Source organism: Rhamphochromis sp. 'chilingali', assembly GCF_963969265.1.
Source record: "Rhamphochromis sp. 'chilingali' genome assembly, chromosome: 11".
NCBI lineage: Eukaryota > Metazoa > Chordata > Actinopteri > Cichliformes > Cichlidae > Rhamphochromis > Rhamphochromis sp. 'chilingali'.
The window spans coordinates 21,401,844-21,415,051 of NC_137938.1; the positions used below are offsets into that span (position 1 = coordinate 21,401,844).

Consider the following 13,208-nt stretch of genomic DNA (forward strand, 5'->3'; position numbering starts at 1 on the left):
AGAGACTCAAACTTTAGTACCACATTCAAGCTAGTTTTAATAGGCACATTATGAAAAGTAACTGAGTCAATGAAAAAGATGGGGGGAAAAAAACAGGTTAAACATTGCTCTTCTACTCTTCATTTCCACCAATGAAAGCACAGATCATTATAACAAAGTGGAACACAGAAACTTGAGTGTAAACAGTTACTACAGCAGGGAGGAAGGAGGAAGAAGGGAGACGTAATGGGAACATAACATTTACATTTGAGGAGATTTTTTTTTAACGAATAAGCAGAAGCACATCCTGTTGCTGACTTCTGAATGAACTTTTCCCACTGGCATATTTACAATGTAACATCCAGCTACTGACAGAAACATGCCTCATAAAAAGAATAAGCAATTGCCCAACACAATCTTTCTAGATGAAAGGAAAATCAATTTTGTTTAATTGATTTTGTCACATAGTAACAATTAAGATGTAGCTCACCCTGCTACTAACAACGGTGCAAACGGTTAGCTACAGTCAGCTTTTGATCTCCAGCAACTGTCTAGACTACCTGCTCTCCTCGCTGGCCTGACAGCTTCCTACGCTGACATGAGGTGAGTTCAGGTTTGAACCTGTTTTAGCTTTGAAGCCTTGCTCGACTGTCAGGGCACAATGCACGTTGCCTTTCGAAGAGCGAGATAGCCTGTAACAACATCAGTGGGCAGGAGACGGATGTAGGAGAACTCCTCAGAAGATGTGAAGCGCAGCTTTGTCTGTGGGTCTGTGTAGTTTGCCTGAGGAAAGACAAGAGAGATTACTCAGTGTGTTCTTTGTACAAGACTTGGCTAAAGTAATACTGTCCAACTTAAAACATTTTTTTTAGCAGAACGGTTACTCACAGGGAGTCCAGAGATGTCTGAGTATTTCTTGGCTGGTTTTAGGGATGGCGGAGCATCAATGTTGTAGTCTACAAACACAAAAGGGTCATAAGATGAACTACAAATTTGAAATGTACTGTTATCTGCACTATTTTCACAGAAAAGTGGCTTTTAAAGTCTCATCAGTCTCATTACTAATGCAGCAATTCTCAAACTACTGCATTAAAGATGAGAGTCGCTGCAGGTGGGATGCAGATGACTAGAGCAAAATACAGAGCAAATCTTTGTTGGACAAAACAAATCCTTTTTTTGGGGGGGGGGGGGGGTAAGTGGTAATTTGTGCTTTTGCTTTAAAATGGCAAATCATTCTCTTTTTATTTAAAATGTCAGCTTTGTTAGTCACATTTTAAATACAAAAAAATGTGTTTTGGTATTAATTCACCACCATTTAATAAAATGGAAATGGAGCTGGAATTGTTTATAGCTGACAAATGCAAAAATGACTCCAGTTAAAAGAAGAAACTCACAGTTGGGATCATTGAGCTTCCAGGGTAAGGTACGCTCCAATGCCAGAATCTGTTTGAGGTTCTTCCAGGTCCGGTTCTTTTTGCCTGCTGCTGCTCCGCCAATTCCCGAATGCTGCCAAGATTAGAAAAGCGGAGGGAAAAAAGAAGGAGAATAAAAATTTAAGGAGAAACAAAGGAACAGGATGAACTCAGATTCATGCAGACATATGCACCCACCATGAATGTGTGGTCTTTAAATGGTGGAGGCTTTACAGTGGACTCTGTGATGGTGCTGGTTGGACCGCTGTCCGCCGATCCCACGGCCTTCACCTCAGCCACCGTCTCTACTGTTGTCATCTGATAAGACACAACAGTTAGATATACAGCAAACATGTTTGACTTAATTCACATGTTCAACATGTTATGCATAAATGGCAAAAGTTGGCTATACCCAGCTTAGACTGAAACCTCAGGTGCTTACAACAAGAAAAATAGTTTACAATCATACCTGAGCAGGAGTAACAATGCAAAAGAGAATTTGTTTTTTTAAAAAGAAAATACAAAATACAAACATAATCTATGACAAAAAAAAATTATATCAGGAATGTCTCAAAATCATTTTTACACAACTAAAACAAATGAATAAATCCAAAAGTCTAAAAAACTTTAATTCACTGAGAGTTGTTAAACATCAAATTTACTAGAAATGCACTAGTTGATTGGCCAGGGCCCAGGACTGGATGATTTCCAGTGGTTAAGGCCCTTTTCGATGACTGATCAACCTCCCACATGACCAGTTGTGAGCCATGCGTGCACACACAGACACACACACACAAACTCTCTCAGCCACACAATGACATGTCGTTAGCGTGGAAGCTCCTCACTGTGATCGAGGACATGAAGATCACCAAAGTTAACCACAGGGGGACTAGTATGAAAATCCTCATAACAACAAACCTAATAACAGGTGTCAAAGCTCAGAGCCTTGGTATGTGCAAAAGACCAAATCAAGTATGAGCAAAATATAAAAAAATGAGAGAGGAAAGAGAAAACGGATGATGTCCTATTGCCTGGTAAACATGCTGGAAAATAAGAAAAGTACATAACACTGGTTTTGTCACATAAATCTGTTGCAGCCGCTTTCTTTGGTAAACTAAAATCTGTCAGGTAAAGCTTGGTCTGCATCAGCTCATTTTCCTGTTAATCATCTGTACCCGTTTCCAGCAGCAAAGCACTTTATTTTTCGTTGTGTGAGTGAGAGAAGATCCTGTAGCTTGCTGCCGTTTGGGGCAACTATAAACTTTAATCACTTCTCTTATTGTGAAAATAATATTTAGAAGAAAAGAAGACTTTAGTTTACATGTGCAGTCAATTATAGTTCTGAGAAGGAAAATCGGAGGTCACAATTTAAAAATTGGCAATCCGAGTCGGTGCATTTCTGCCTTTGAAGTTTGATCGTGCTGATTGTTGGTTTGTTTGTTTTTTTATGGACATATTTTTTATTATTACCTAACTCTTGGTGCGAGTTTTTGATAATGACAAAAAGACGTTGCAACACACCTGAGGTGTTTTACTGTGCCTCGGTTAGCTTTTACCTGTGCCTGGGTTGTTGCTGTAGTAACCACTGGCTGCCCTTTCTTCTTCTTGCTGCTGTTCCCGGTGATCTGCTGAGTGGCTGAAACAGCGGGACTGCCGGGACGTTTCTTCCCACGGAAAGCGGCGGTGCTGGCGGCTGGCGGGGGAGTCTTGACGGTTATAGGGATCTGAGTTGCCATAGGTGGTGATTCTGGAGCAAAGTACCTATAATATATAATTATAAACGTTGTTTTCTCCCTCGGCACTTAGCATGAGCCAACCACTATCCTGATCGTAAACAGCGTTTCACCCGGATGTGGAATCAATTCATTTCCGCCTACGTAAGCCGCTAAATAGTTGACATTAATATTTATTGATGATTATAAACTATACTGTGTTAACCACTAATTGTAAAAACATAACATATATATGTTATTAAAATTATATAAATAATATACAAATAAATATATATATTTATGTTACCTCCACCCTCCACATCTTCTTGAGCTCTTCTGTGAGCCCTTAGTACTTTTCCATCTCCTGGTGTTCCTTCTTCCTAAGGTTCCTCACGTCAAGTCAACTCAAAATTTATTTCTATAGCACATTTAAAAGACTAGTGTACATCAAAGTCCTTCACTATAAAACCGCAATGTGGGCAGAACAAGGAACAAATAGTTAAAATTACATTACATGGTGTAGTGCAGGCTGAATGAAAGTCAAACTAATTTGCATCGAAAGTGAACAGGTGAATGATTGAATTGATTCCGATGTACGGATATCAACTGGGAGATTATTCCAGAGTCTAGGGGCAGCAATGGCAAAAGCACGGTCACCTCTGGTTTTTAAACGAGAACTTGGTCGCATTAGGAGCAGTTGGCTGGAGGATCTAAGTGCTCTCTTTGGGTTGTACAGATCAAGGAGATCAGTTAGGTACCTAGGGGCCAGGTTATTCAGAATTTTAAAAGTGAGCAGAAGGATTTTGAAATCAATGCGATTCCTGGTGGCATAGCTACGTTTATCACTACGACTGTCTTCTTCTGCTTGTCCACCACTACTATATCTGGTTTGTTCGCCATCACCATTTTGTCCATCTGTATCTGGAACTCCCACAGGATCTTACCTCGGTCTCAGCTATCTTAGCTAGAACTTAGAACTTAGACTTCAAACTTTTTTTAATTGTCATTGTGCAGTTTCTGGCACAGCGAACTTGGATAACAGGACCACAAAGGTGCGAAAGTAAAGAAAACAATATACAAAGAAGAAGAAGCAATATATATGTATATGTGAGTAAACTATATACATGGTGTATGTGTAGAAACATTGAAACAGAAACATTGTGGGACTGTATACAAGGGGTCTGTGGTCATTTAGGATGGGGATGGTAATTCCACTGAGAAGGGGTGTCTCCCATTTTTACCTCGGGACTTCCAGGTCTACTCGGCACAGATGTTCTTGTATACTATCCCGGCCACTTGGTTCTGGCGTTCCAGTATGCCGTGCCTGCTATTTCTTGCACCCTGCTGTTATGTGCTGGATTGTCTCAGGGGCATTTTTACACAGCCTGCCTGGGTCTTGCCTGATCGTACTTAGGGCTTGTTCCTGTGCTGCCATGATTAGCGCTTCTGTGCTGTCTTTCAGTCCAGCTGTGTTTAGCGACTGGTAGGATTTCTGGATGTCAGCCACTTCCTTCATCTGCTCGTGGTACATACCGTGCAGGGTCTTGTCCTTCCACGATGGTTCTTCTCCTTGCTCCTATTCTTTCTTGGGTTTCTGCTGATTGAGGTATCCACTAAGCACACGGCCTGTTGTGGCCGTCTTCCTGATGTACCCATGGATGTTTGTTGGATAGTGGTTCTGACACGCACTAGTCCTCTATGCCCTTTCTTTCTCTTATCATACAATTTCAGGGTGCTGGATTTGGGGTGAAACCATGGCCAGAAGCTTCCTTGACTTGATGTCACTGGCTTCTATCTCCTCCTTTGGCCAGCTTATCATCCCAGAAGGGTACCTGATTATCGGCAGGACATAGGTGTTAATGCCTTAATCTTGTTCTTTCCATTCCAGAACTTGCCTGACCCACTGCACGTATTTGGTGGTTCCGGCTTTTCTAGCAGCTTCTTCATGGTTCCCATTTGCCTGTAAGTTTCGCAGACCTCAATGTCTGCAATGTTGCCTATTGATAGTGCAATCCCCTCAGTTCTGACTACCTTTCTTCTCTTTGTTACCATCCGACTGCACTTCTCAAACCCCAATGACATTCCAATGTTGCTGCTGTACATCCTAGTGGTGTCGATGAGTGAATCAGTGTGTCGTTCATTCCTGGCAAACAGCTTGATGCCGTCCATGTAGGTGCCTGATAGTTGCTCCATTCCATAGTTTGTATCCTTAACCACTCGTGTCAATGATCTCACTGAGCTGGTTCAGAACAGAACAGAATATGCAGAACAGCAGAGGGGACGTGTCTTTGGTAGATCAATTGGCTTGAAGTTGGCCTCTAGTGTTGTTCACCACATCCCCATTGAGTTCCTGATGAAGGCTGTTGGGGTTCCTTTGATCTTGTATAGTTCTTTTATATATTTATTAACTCCAAAGCTGTCTAACTAATGTTTCCCCTTTTAAACATTGTAAGAGCCACTTTGCATTCAGTTGAGCAGCCACAGGTCCTGTATCTTTTTGCAGCGTCCTTGTTCTTTAATAATGTAGTTGTGCAAGATTTTGCATTTGTTTGTTCCCCTGAAAGCCTGTGTTCAAAAAATGTTTGCATTCTACAAGTACAACCACTGGATATAAGGTCACTGGTGACTCAGAGGCTCTTTCTGAAATGCATGGCCTCTGAAATAAGAACATGTATTACTTGAAAATATGTGAAGTTCCCATATAATCAACACTGACTTTTAGAGGATGGAAAAATGACAGTGTTCCCCTTGCTGTGGCCTACCTTCCATATATTCCACAGAAGGACTTTAAACGAATAATAAAACAAGCAGATTTTACTGTGACAACATCATAGAGCCACTGAAGCTGACGCTGAGAGGAGAGATTGATTCCACCAAGAACATTAAAAGCCTACAGATTTTATGGTCACGCTGCTAATCCCGAGGGGAAATATAGTGTGGCCACACTTCTGTACATGGACATGAAAACGACACAACAAGAGAACTGGAGTCTCATAAACCACTCACCAGGTCCTTGCTGTGTGTAGTTACAGTATTTATTGCTTCACCAGTGAGCTGCCCTAATGGATGACATCAAGCTTCAATCAGTATGAAGCTCCAGCATTTACTCCATTTAACCTGTGAGCCTCATCAAACTCTTTTATCATTTTGCATTGTAATAATTCAGTTCACATGTATTTTTGAAATTATGTAGAAAGGATTCTGGAATCATGAAACAAAATTTCTCATTTACTCAGAAAGTGTAATAGTTTTTAAAAAGCTATGGATCTGACGGGGGGGGGGGAACCGAGACTGTAAGGTTCTCTGAATTAAGAATTTCAGTTTAATATTGTGCTTTCTGTGTTAGCCCTGTCATAGGCTGGCAACCTATCCCCCTGCCCTGTCAAGCTGCAGGTTCTAGCACCCCTGTGATTCTGTACTGGGAGAACAGATACCATGGATGGATGGATGGATGGATGCCTGCAAATTAGTAGAGACTCTGTTAGTCTCCGCTAAGTATAAGTATGAATCAGCCTATTTTATAAGATGGAAAAATGATAATGTGTCCCTTTTTGGGCCTTCTCTAAATTCAACTTAATTCCTTTGAAGGATTTTAAAATATTGCTCATTATTTTCAACCCTGTACTAAAAAGAGCAGTAGTAAATTATTAATATTGAACATTTTAATGTTAAACATTACAACTATTATCACAAAGGGATGTCAGTACTGTTGTCAGTGTTCTTCTTGAATGTAAGTTAACATATCCACTGTATCTGAAAGAAGCCAAGAAACAGAATGCGTTATTATTTGATTGTTAGACTTGACTCTCCTAAAACCAATACCACCTTCAATATAGCTGTCAGTAGGCTTAGCAGTGACAGAAAAAATCCTGTCAGTGGAACATTGCTGCCACCATGTGTTGTTCAGGAGGTACCACACAACTGGAGGCAAACCATAAAGAATCCCTATAAAAAGGGGTTATACTGAGTGAAAATACATACTGAAGGGCGGCCAGGTGCCCAGTATACGTGGGACTGTACAGCATCTTTAATCATTGTGCCCCTTTGCACTCATTGAAACAATGACCCTCATTTTTATTAGCTCTAACTTGCAAAAATACATTTATGAGTTGCATCCGAAACTCAACGGCTATTATCGCACAACAGTTGCTGAAATAACAGCTAATAGTTATTGAATTATTGAATTAGAACCAAGGAATACACAAATGCACAAAGACACATGTACATACTTGTACATGTGTACGTAAGACCTTTAATGCAAATTTTAGGCTTTCTTGAATACTTCCTGTGGTTTCTTAGTGAAAGAGTTGGGAAAATTGCATTCAGATAAAATGCAGTACATTTGTTAAACCTTTAACTTGTATAATTTTGTTGTTTTGGGTTTTTTTAAGTTAGAGATTGGAGATTTTTCAGAATAGCTCTCAGCAATAGTAACATGTCCTATATTGCACCACATAAATAGTCTGTGGCCCACATTCAGTTTGTTGGTATCCAGTCACCCTATTTAAGGAAAGTTTCTTTTTTAGATTCTCAGTAGACTCAAATAATAATGCTGCAAAGGGTTACAGTGAGTTTTTCGTGACCTTGTTTCATTTTACTTTGGAGGCTTTGATTACACTATACAAACTCGTAATCTTTCCACACTCAGATGTTTTATTCTCTATTTGAGCTCCAGATATGTTCGTACAAATTTCCAAAGACAACAGTATTTCTTTCTTTCTTTTCTCTTTTTGGCAATAAGATTACATGAACTGTGGGACTAGACTTTCTCTTATTTCCTAAGAAATCCATAGTACTGCTTGCTTAACTTTTTCCTTCCTGCAAAGATTTCTGCACCAGCTTACAGCCTCTTATCTTGAGTCATAAGGTTCTGTGCTGCTATCTGCTCTCATTCTACAAATTACATACAAACATATAGGCTGATGTCTGTACAGATTATCAGGCATCTCAGTCATGGTATGTCCACAAGAGCTAGGTCAACCGCAACTGCTTTAGATCTCCAAGCAATCTAAGCCCATTTGCTCTTTATCATATAATGTGGTTTCCAGGCATTCTCCCTTGTGAAATGAAGCACTAACTGCTTGCAACCCCGTCACAGTATTCCACTGAAATTCCACAAGAAAGGAAATATATTTATGCAGCGGTTAAAGAAATCCAAAAATGTAATCGCCTTTACTTCCCATACATTTCATTGCCCCTCACATGTGCCTATCCAAGTGAGCATGGTAAAATAATAATAAATTTCTACTGAACAGTCAAGGGCACAATTTGACCCAACTCATTCAAGCAATTCTTATGAAATTTAGTTTATCACTATATGCTTATCATTCAGGGAGAATACACTGGGACATTGGGAACACTACATCAATGTTATTCACTTCACCTGATGGTGCTTTTAATTATGTTGCTGTTCAGTGTGTGTCTGCAGCCTGAACTGGTCTACAGTAATCTACTTGTTGATCAGAGCATTATGCCATGCCTTGGGAAGTACATGCTTGTGCTCTTGTCATTCAGTCACTGTGTTTTACACAAACACCTTTGAGGGGGAAGTGCCTCCAGCAAATCCATCATTCTGTGCTGGCCCACCAGGGAAGAACCTGTCAGCATTTAGCCAGCTTACACAACAAAGATCTACCACATCCAAATTCAACTCGGTGCCCTCCGAGCTGCTGGGAAGACCTTGATGAACTCAAGCTGTGTGTATGTATTTTAGACACACACAGAGGAAGACTGCTGCTGCTCAGCTACTTTTCTTTCCCCGTCCTCACTGTGACTGGAGGACGAGGCTCACCAGGGAAATGCTGATTCAGAAGGTCTTTCCAAATGCCTCATTCATTTTTCAGTACTGAGACACTGCTGCTGCCAGCTACATCAATAAAGTATATCTAGAGACTCTACTTAAGCTCAATTGCAAACATATATGAATGTTTTATGGCTCAAGTTATGAGATGTAGCTGTGGGGCACTGGACCTGCACAAGCTACTTCTAATGAACACATCACCTGCTGTATTTGGTCAAACAGTCGTCTGGAGCAGCAGGGCAGAACCACCAACATCAAAGTAAAAGATTTGGCACCAGCTGTCAAGCGTACAGCCTAAACTCACCTGGGTGCCACACAGAGCTCTTCTTTTCAACAAGGAAAGCTGTTTTCTGTTGCTCTCAAGTATCCTGTTGCTAAAAAAAAAACGAGAAAAAACAAAAGCTTTTATTGGGGATTTTCTGGTGGAAAAATGCACACATGCTGTGAGCAATTTTATAGAACGTTGTGTAAGCCAGTGAGGTAGCTCTCTGCTCTAGTGGCTCTGTGTGGTATGGGAGGCAAACATGTAAGCCGCAACCTGAAGCAAAACTTATTGATCTATGTAAGCAGGCCATTGACTGGTGCTGGGTGTGTGTCAATGTCTCTAATGGGAATGGATAGCGTTTGTGTGTGTTTGAGCACAAGCAGGCCTGTACGCCTGCCTGGATCCTTCCTAGCTTATGTGCATTTGTATATATTTGATTATCACTTAGATATGAATCAGCGCACGTGTTGAAGCAAAAAAAAAATGTACAGTTGAAAAAAAGGCTGCTTTAACCATCATAAGATCCGCAAGATCACCGGCAACCTGTTGTAAAGGTAAAGGTAGGTTTTGTTTATGTTTACATCTAACTTTTAATGGATTTTTACCATTTGGCATACACAAATGGAAATCATATAAGAGAATAACTCTAAGAACCAAAATGCATGACTTAAGACTTAACTTAAAAGATAACATCTTCTACTTTGTGAAATGATGCTGGGTTAGGATACAATAATCAATGCATATGCAGAATCTCCAAAACTGGCCAATGTTGACTGTGGTATCAGTAGAAAGATGAATAAAACAAAACAAAACCACCCCCTTTCCCCCTTATTTATACTTTGTATTGCATAAACAAATGCTTGCATTGCATTTAGTGTCATTCTAAGAGGTGCATCAGTGATATTTTAGCAGGTGACATTCTCCTTTCCTACTCCAAGGTTTGAGTTTAAAACAGCAGTGTCGTCCCCCCCCCAATCCCACAGGCTTTAAGCTGGGGTTTTTTTGTTGGTTTATTTGCATCTCATGCTGATTCAGGCTATTTATCTGTTTGTTTTGTTTTGTTTTTTGGGTTTTTGGTTTTGTTTTGGGGTTTTTTTTGGGGGGGGGGGGGGGGGGTTGCACATGTGAGATTTAAATATAGAAAAGAAAAAATAACAAGATTGTAGGAACTTTTTGTAAATGCATAATGACTAACACAAGATGGCAAGCTTGTCCGGGGAAAATGCAAATAGGTTGAGCATGTGTGTGTGTGTATCACATATTTAATCATTCACTGTGCTCAATGCTGCTTTTTGAATACACCGTGCATGTCCTGACCTAGAAGTGCAGCTGTATTGCTATTCACATCTCATCAAGTCGAGGCAGAGTGTTTTCTGTCTGTGCAGGTAGAGCGATGACTCATAAAAATGAGACTCGGCTCCTCGCTGACTTCATTAAGTCCAACAGGAGTTTGGCACCCGTGCTGACACAAACCAATTTGCATGTGCAACCCTGAGAGAGTGGACCAACACCATATCTTGCACAACATATGTTGACCGCGGTGTATCTTTCAAAATTACACCCGTGTCTGCTTTGCCAATGTGAAACAGAATTTACCGTTGTAGGCAATGTGCGAGCAATAAATTGGTATGAGTTGAAGAAAATGAACTCACTGAGGCAGACAGCTAGCTCTGCCCAGCACTGGAAATGGTGTGAGCGCTCCCAACTGCTTCTCTTGTTCTGGTAATAAATTGTGACAAAAAAGGTTATGTTTTCAGTCAAGGCATCTAAACACTCTTGATGGAGCAGGTAATGGTGAGCAATACTGTTGACATCTTATTTATAGCTTCTTGTAACTGAGCGTGTCCCATTTCTCCCTTTTCCTTTTGCCAGAAAAGAAGCGCCCATTCACCTTTCTCTGCTTTTCCTTCTTTTTTCTGTGCAGCTTTTTATCCTCTCTATATAGCAATACATGAAAAGCCATTAGCTGGATCTGAGGTCTCACTGGATTGATGGTATGTGTGCAAGTAGTGGCCTATAAAAACAAGCTGAGGTAGCCCTCTTTTAAAATTACCTATTAGTGCTTCCCATCAGTTCATGACCAATTTGTTGTTTATTCCTATGTATTCATATAAAACTGTATATTTTATTAAAACTGTGACAGAAAGGATGAAAAATGTGAGTAAATGGCCTGATACAATATATTGCTTTCAGCAATATTTCCCAGTTGATATTAAACTTCCCTGCATCCTCAAGACACTATTAACTAACGTCCTGATGGAAGCAGCTTCTATTATTAGGGATAGATACGTTACGGATATATACTCACTGGTCATTTTCCTAATACCTATTTGGACCCTTTTTGCCTTCAGCGCTACTTTAATTCTTTGTGGCATAGACTCAACAAGGAGCTGGAAACACTCCTGTGTGATAGCATCGCACAGCTGCTGCAGGTTTGTTGGCTGCACGTCCATGATGTTAATTTCCTGTTCCATCACATCCCAAAGGTGCTCTCCTGGATTGAGATCTGGTGACTGTGGAGCCCATTTGAGTACAGTGAACTCACCACAGTGTTCAGGAAACCAGTGGGAGAGTTTGAGCTTTGTGACATGGCTCATTATCCTGCTGGAAGCAGCAATCAGAAGATTGGTACGCTGTGGTCATAAAGGGATGGAGGCAGTCAGCAGGCTATGGTGTTTAAGAAGTGCTCAGTTGGTGCTAAGGGGTCCAAAGTGTGCCAAGAAAATATCCTCCACAGCATTATCATCGCCATTCTTGTCTGACCTCTGGCATCAACAAAGGCATTTTCACCCGGAGAAAATGACTCACTGGATGTTTTCTCTTTCACACACCATTCTCTGTAAACCCTAGAGATGGTTGCAAAATCCCAGTAGATCAGCAGTTTCTGAAACAGTCAGACCACCTCCTCTGGCACCAACAATCACGTCACGTTCAAAGTCACTTAAATCAATTATTATTCCAAACTTTCTGCAAAGCTTTAGTTGAAAACGAAGGGCTTTCTGCATCTGCTTTAGGCTTTTGAATGTCTTGAATTTGGCTTACTAAATGTAAATGAACCCACCCAGTAAAAGATTAAAGAGCTTGTGCTGATGAACTAAGGGCTATAACAGTAAGTAAGGCAGGTTTTTAACATTGCAAAGTTTCAGAATGTATTTTTTCCCCTACTGATGAAACAGCAAAAAGGGTTTGCTTTTAAATTTTGCTCACCGACTGAAACCTAACTATGTAGATTTTGCATGTTCTCCCTGTGCCTGCATGGGTTGTCTTGCAGTCTGAAGTTGATTGCCTTTTCTCTGTTTTGGTCTTGTGACAGGTTGAGATAGGATCAATTGAGTTAAAAGAGCTGTTTTTTGAAGGAAACACAGTAGCTTTCCTGACAGGTGTGTTGCTTAAAGCTTCCTTCTTTGGTTAAAATAATAATGATAATAATAATAATTTAATTGAAATTTAAAAAAAAAAAGTCCATGCCTTGCAGATTTACAATACTCAGTGCTTTCTGACTCCTGAGTTGGACATTCATTTCAAATGAGAAACAGACATTTACTTAGTTTTCTTCCTAAATATGAATATTTCCCACAAGGGAGCTGTAGGAAGGAGAGGGCCAGTTAATACCGTGTTACAAGTGTTGCAGTTCCAGAAGTTTTCACAGGAATCACCCCCTGCTCATTTATACCGCGTGGTTAATAATTATAGGCTCATTACAAGCACCATCTCACTGATCTGACTTTGGGCTTATTATTAAAATCATTATTACTATAATTATGACCTCTATAATGTTTGTTTTATAACACATCACTCACGTCACACGAGCTCCAAAATGCATCATTCACACTAACAAGTAGGTTTCAATCAATGAAAATATGCGTAAATAAATAGTGGTGATCAATGAACTGAAATTTTCTCTTTTTTGGACTGTGTAAAAATAAAAACAGGGATCAGTTACAGTATTTCTTCCGGGTTGTGATAGTCGAAGGAGGGATGAGCAGTGATGCTGCCTGTGTTTGCTCCGCACATCAGCAGCCCTGCTCCTCTCTCTCTCT

General features: G+C 40.3%; 1 protein-coding gene across 1 annotated transcript; it reads right to left on the bottom strand.

Moving 5' to 3' along the window:
• ino80c (INO80 complex subunit C) lies at positions 1–3,233 on the bottom strand. The gene is made up of 5 exons (XM_080896797.1): positions 2,948–3,233; positions 1,590–1,709; positions 1,374–1,485; positions 868–935; positions 1–762 (listed from the first exon to the last, which is right to left on the bottom strand). The coding sequence occupies exons 1-5, from the start codon at positions 3,125–3,127 to the stop codon at positions 631–633; spliced, it is 612 nt and encodes a 203-aa protein (XP_080752923.1). The 5' UTR covers positions 3,128–3,233; the 3' UTR covers positions 1–630.
• Positions 3,234–13,208: the final 9,975 nt, after the last annotated feature.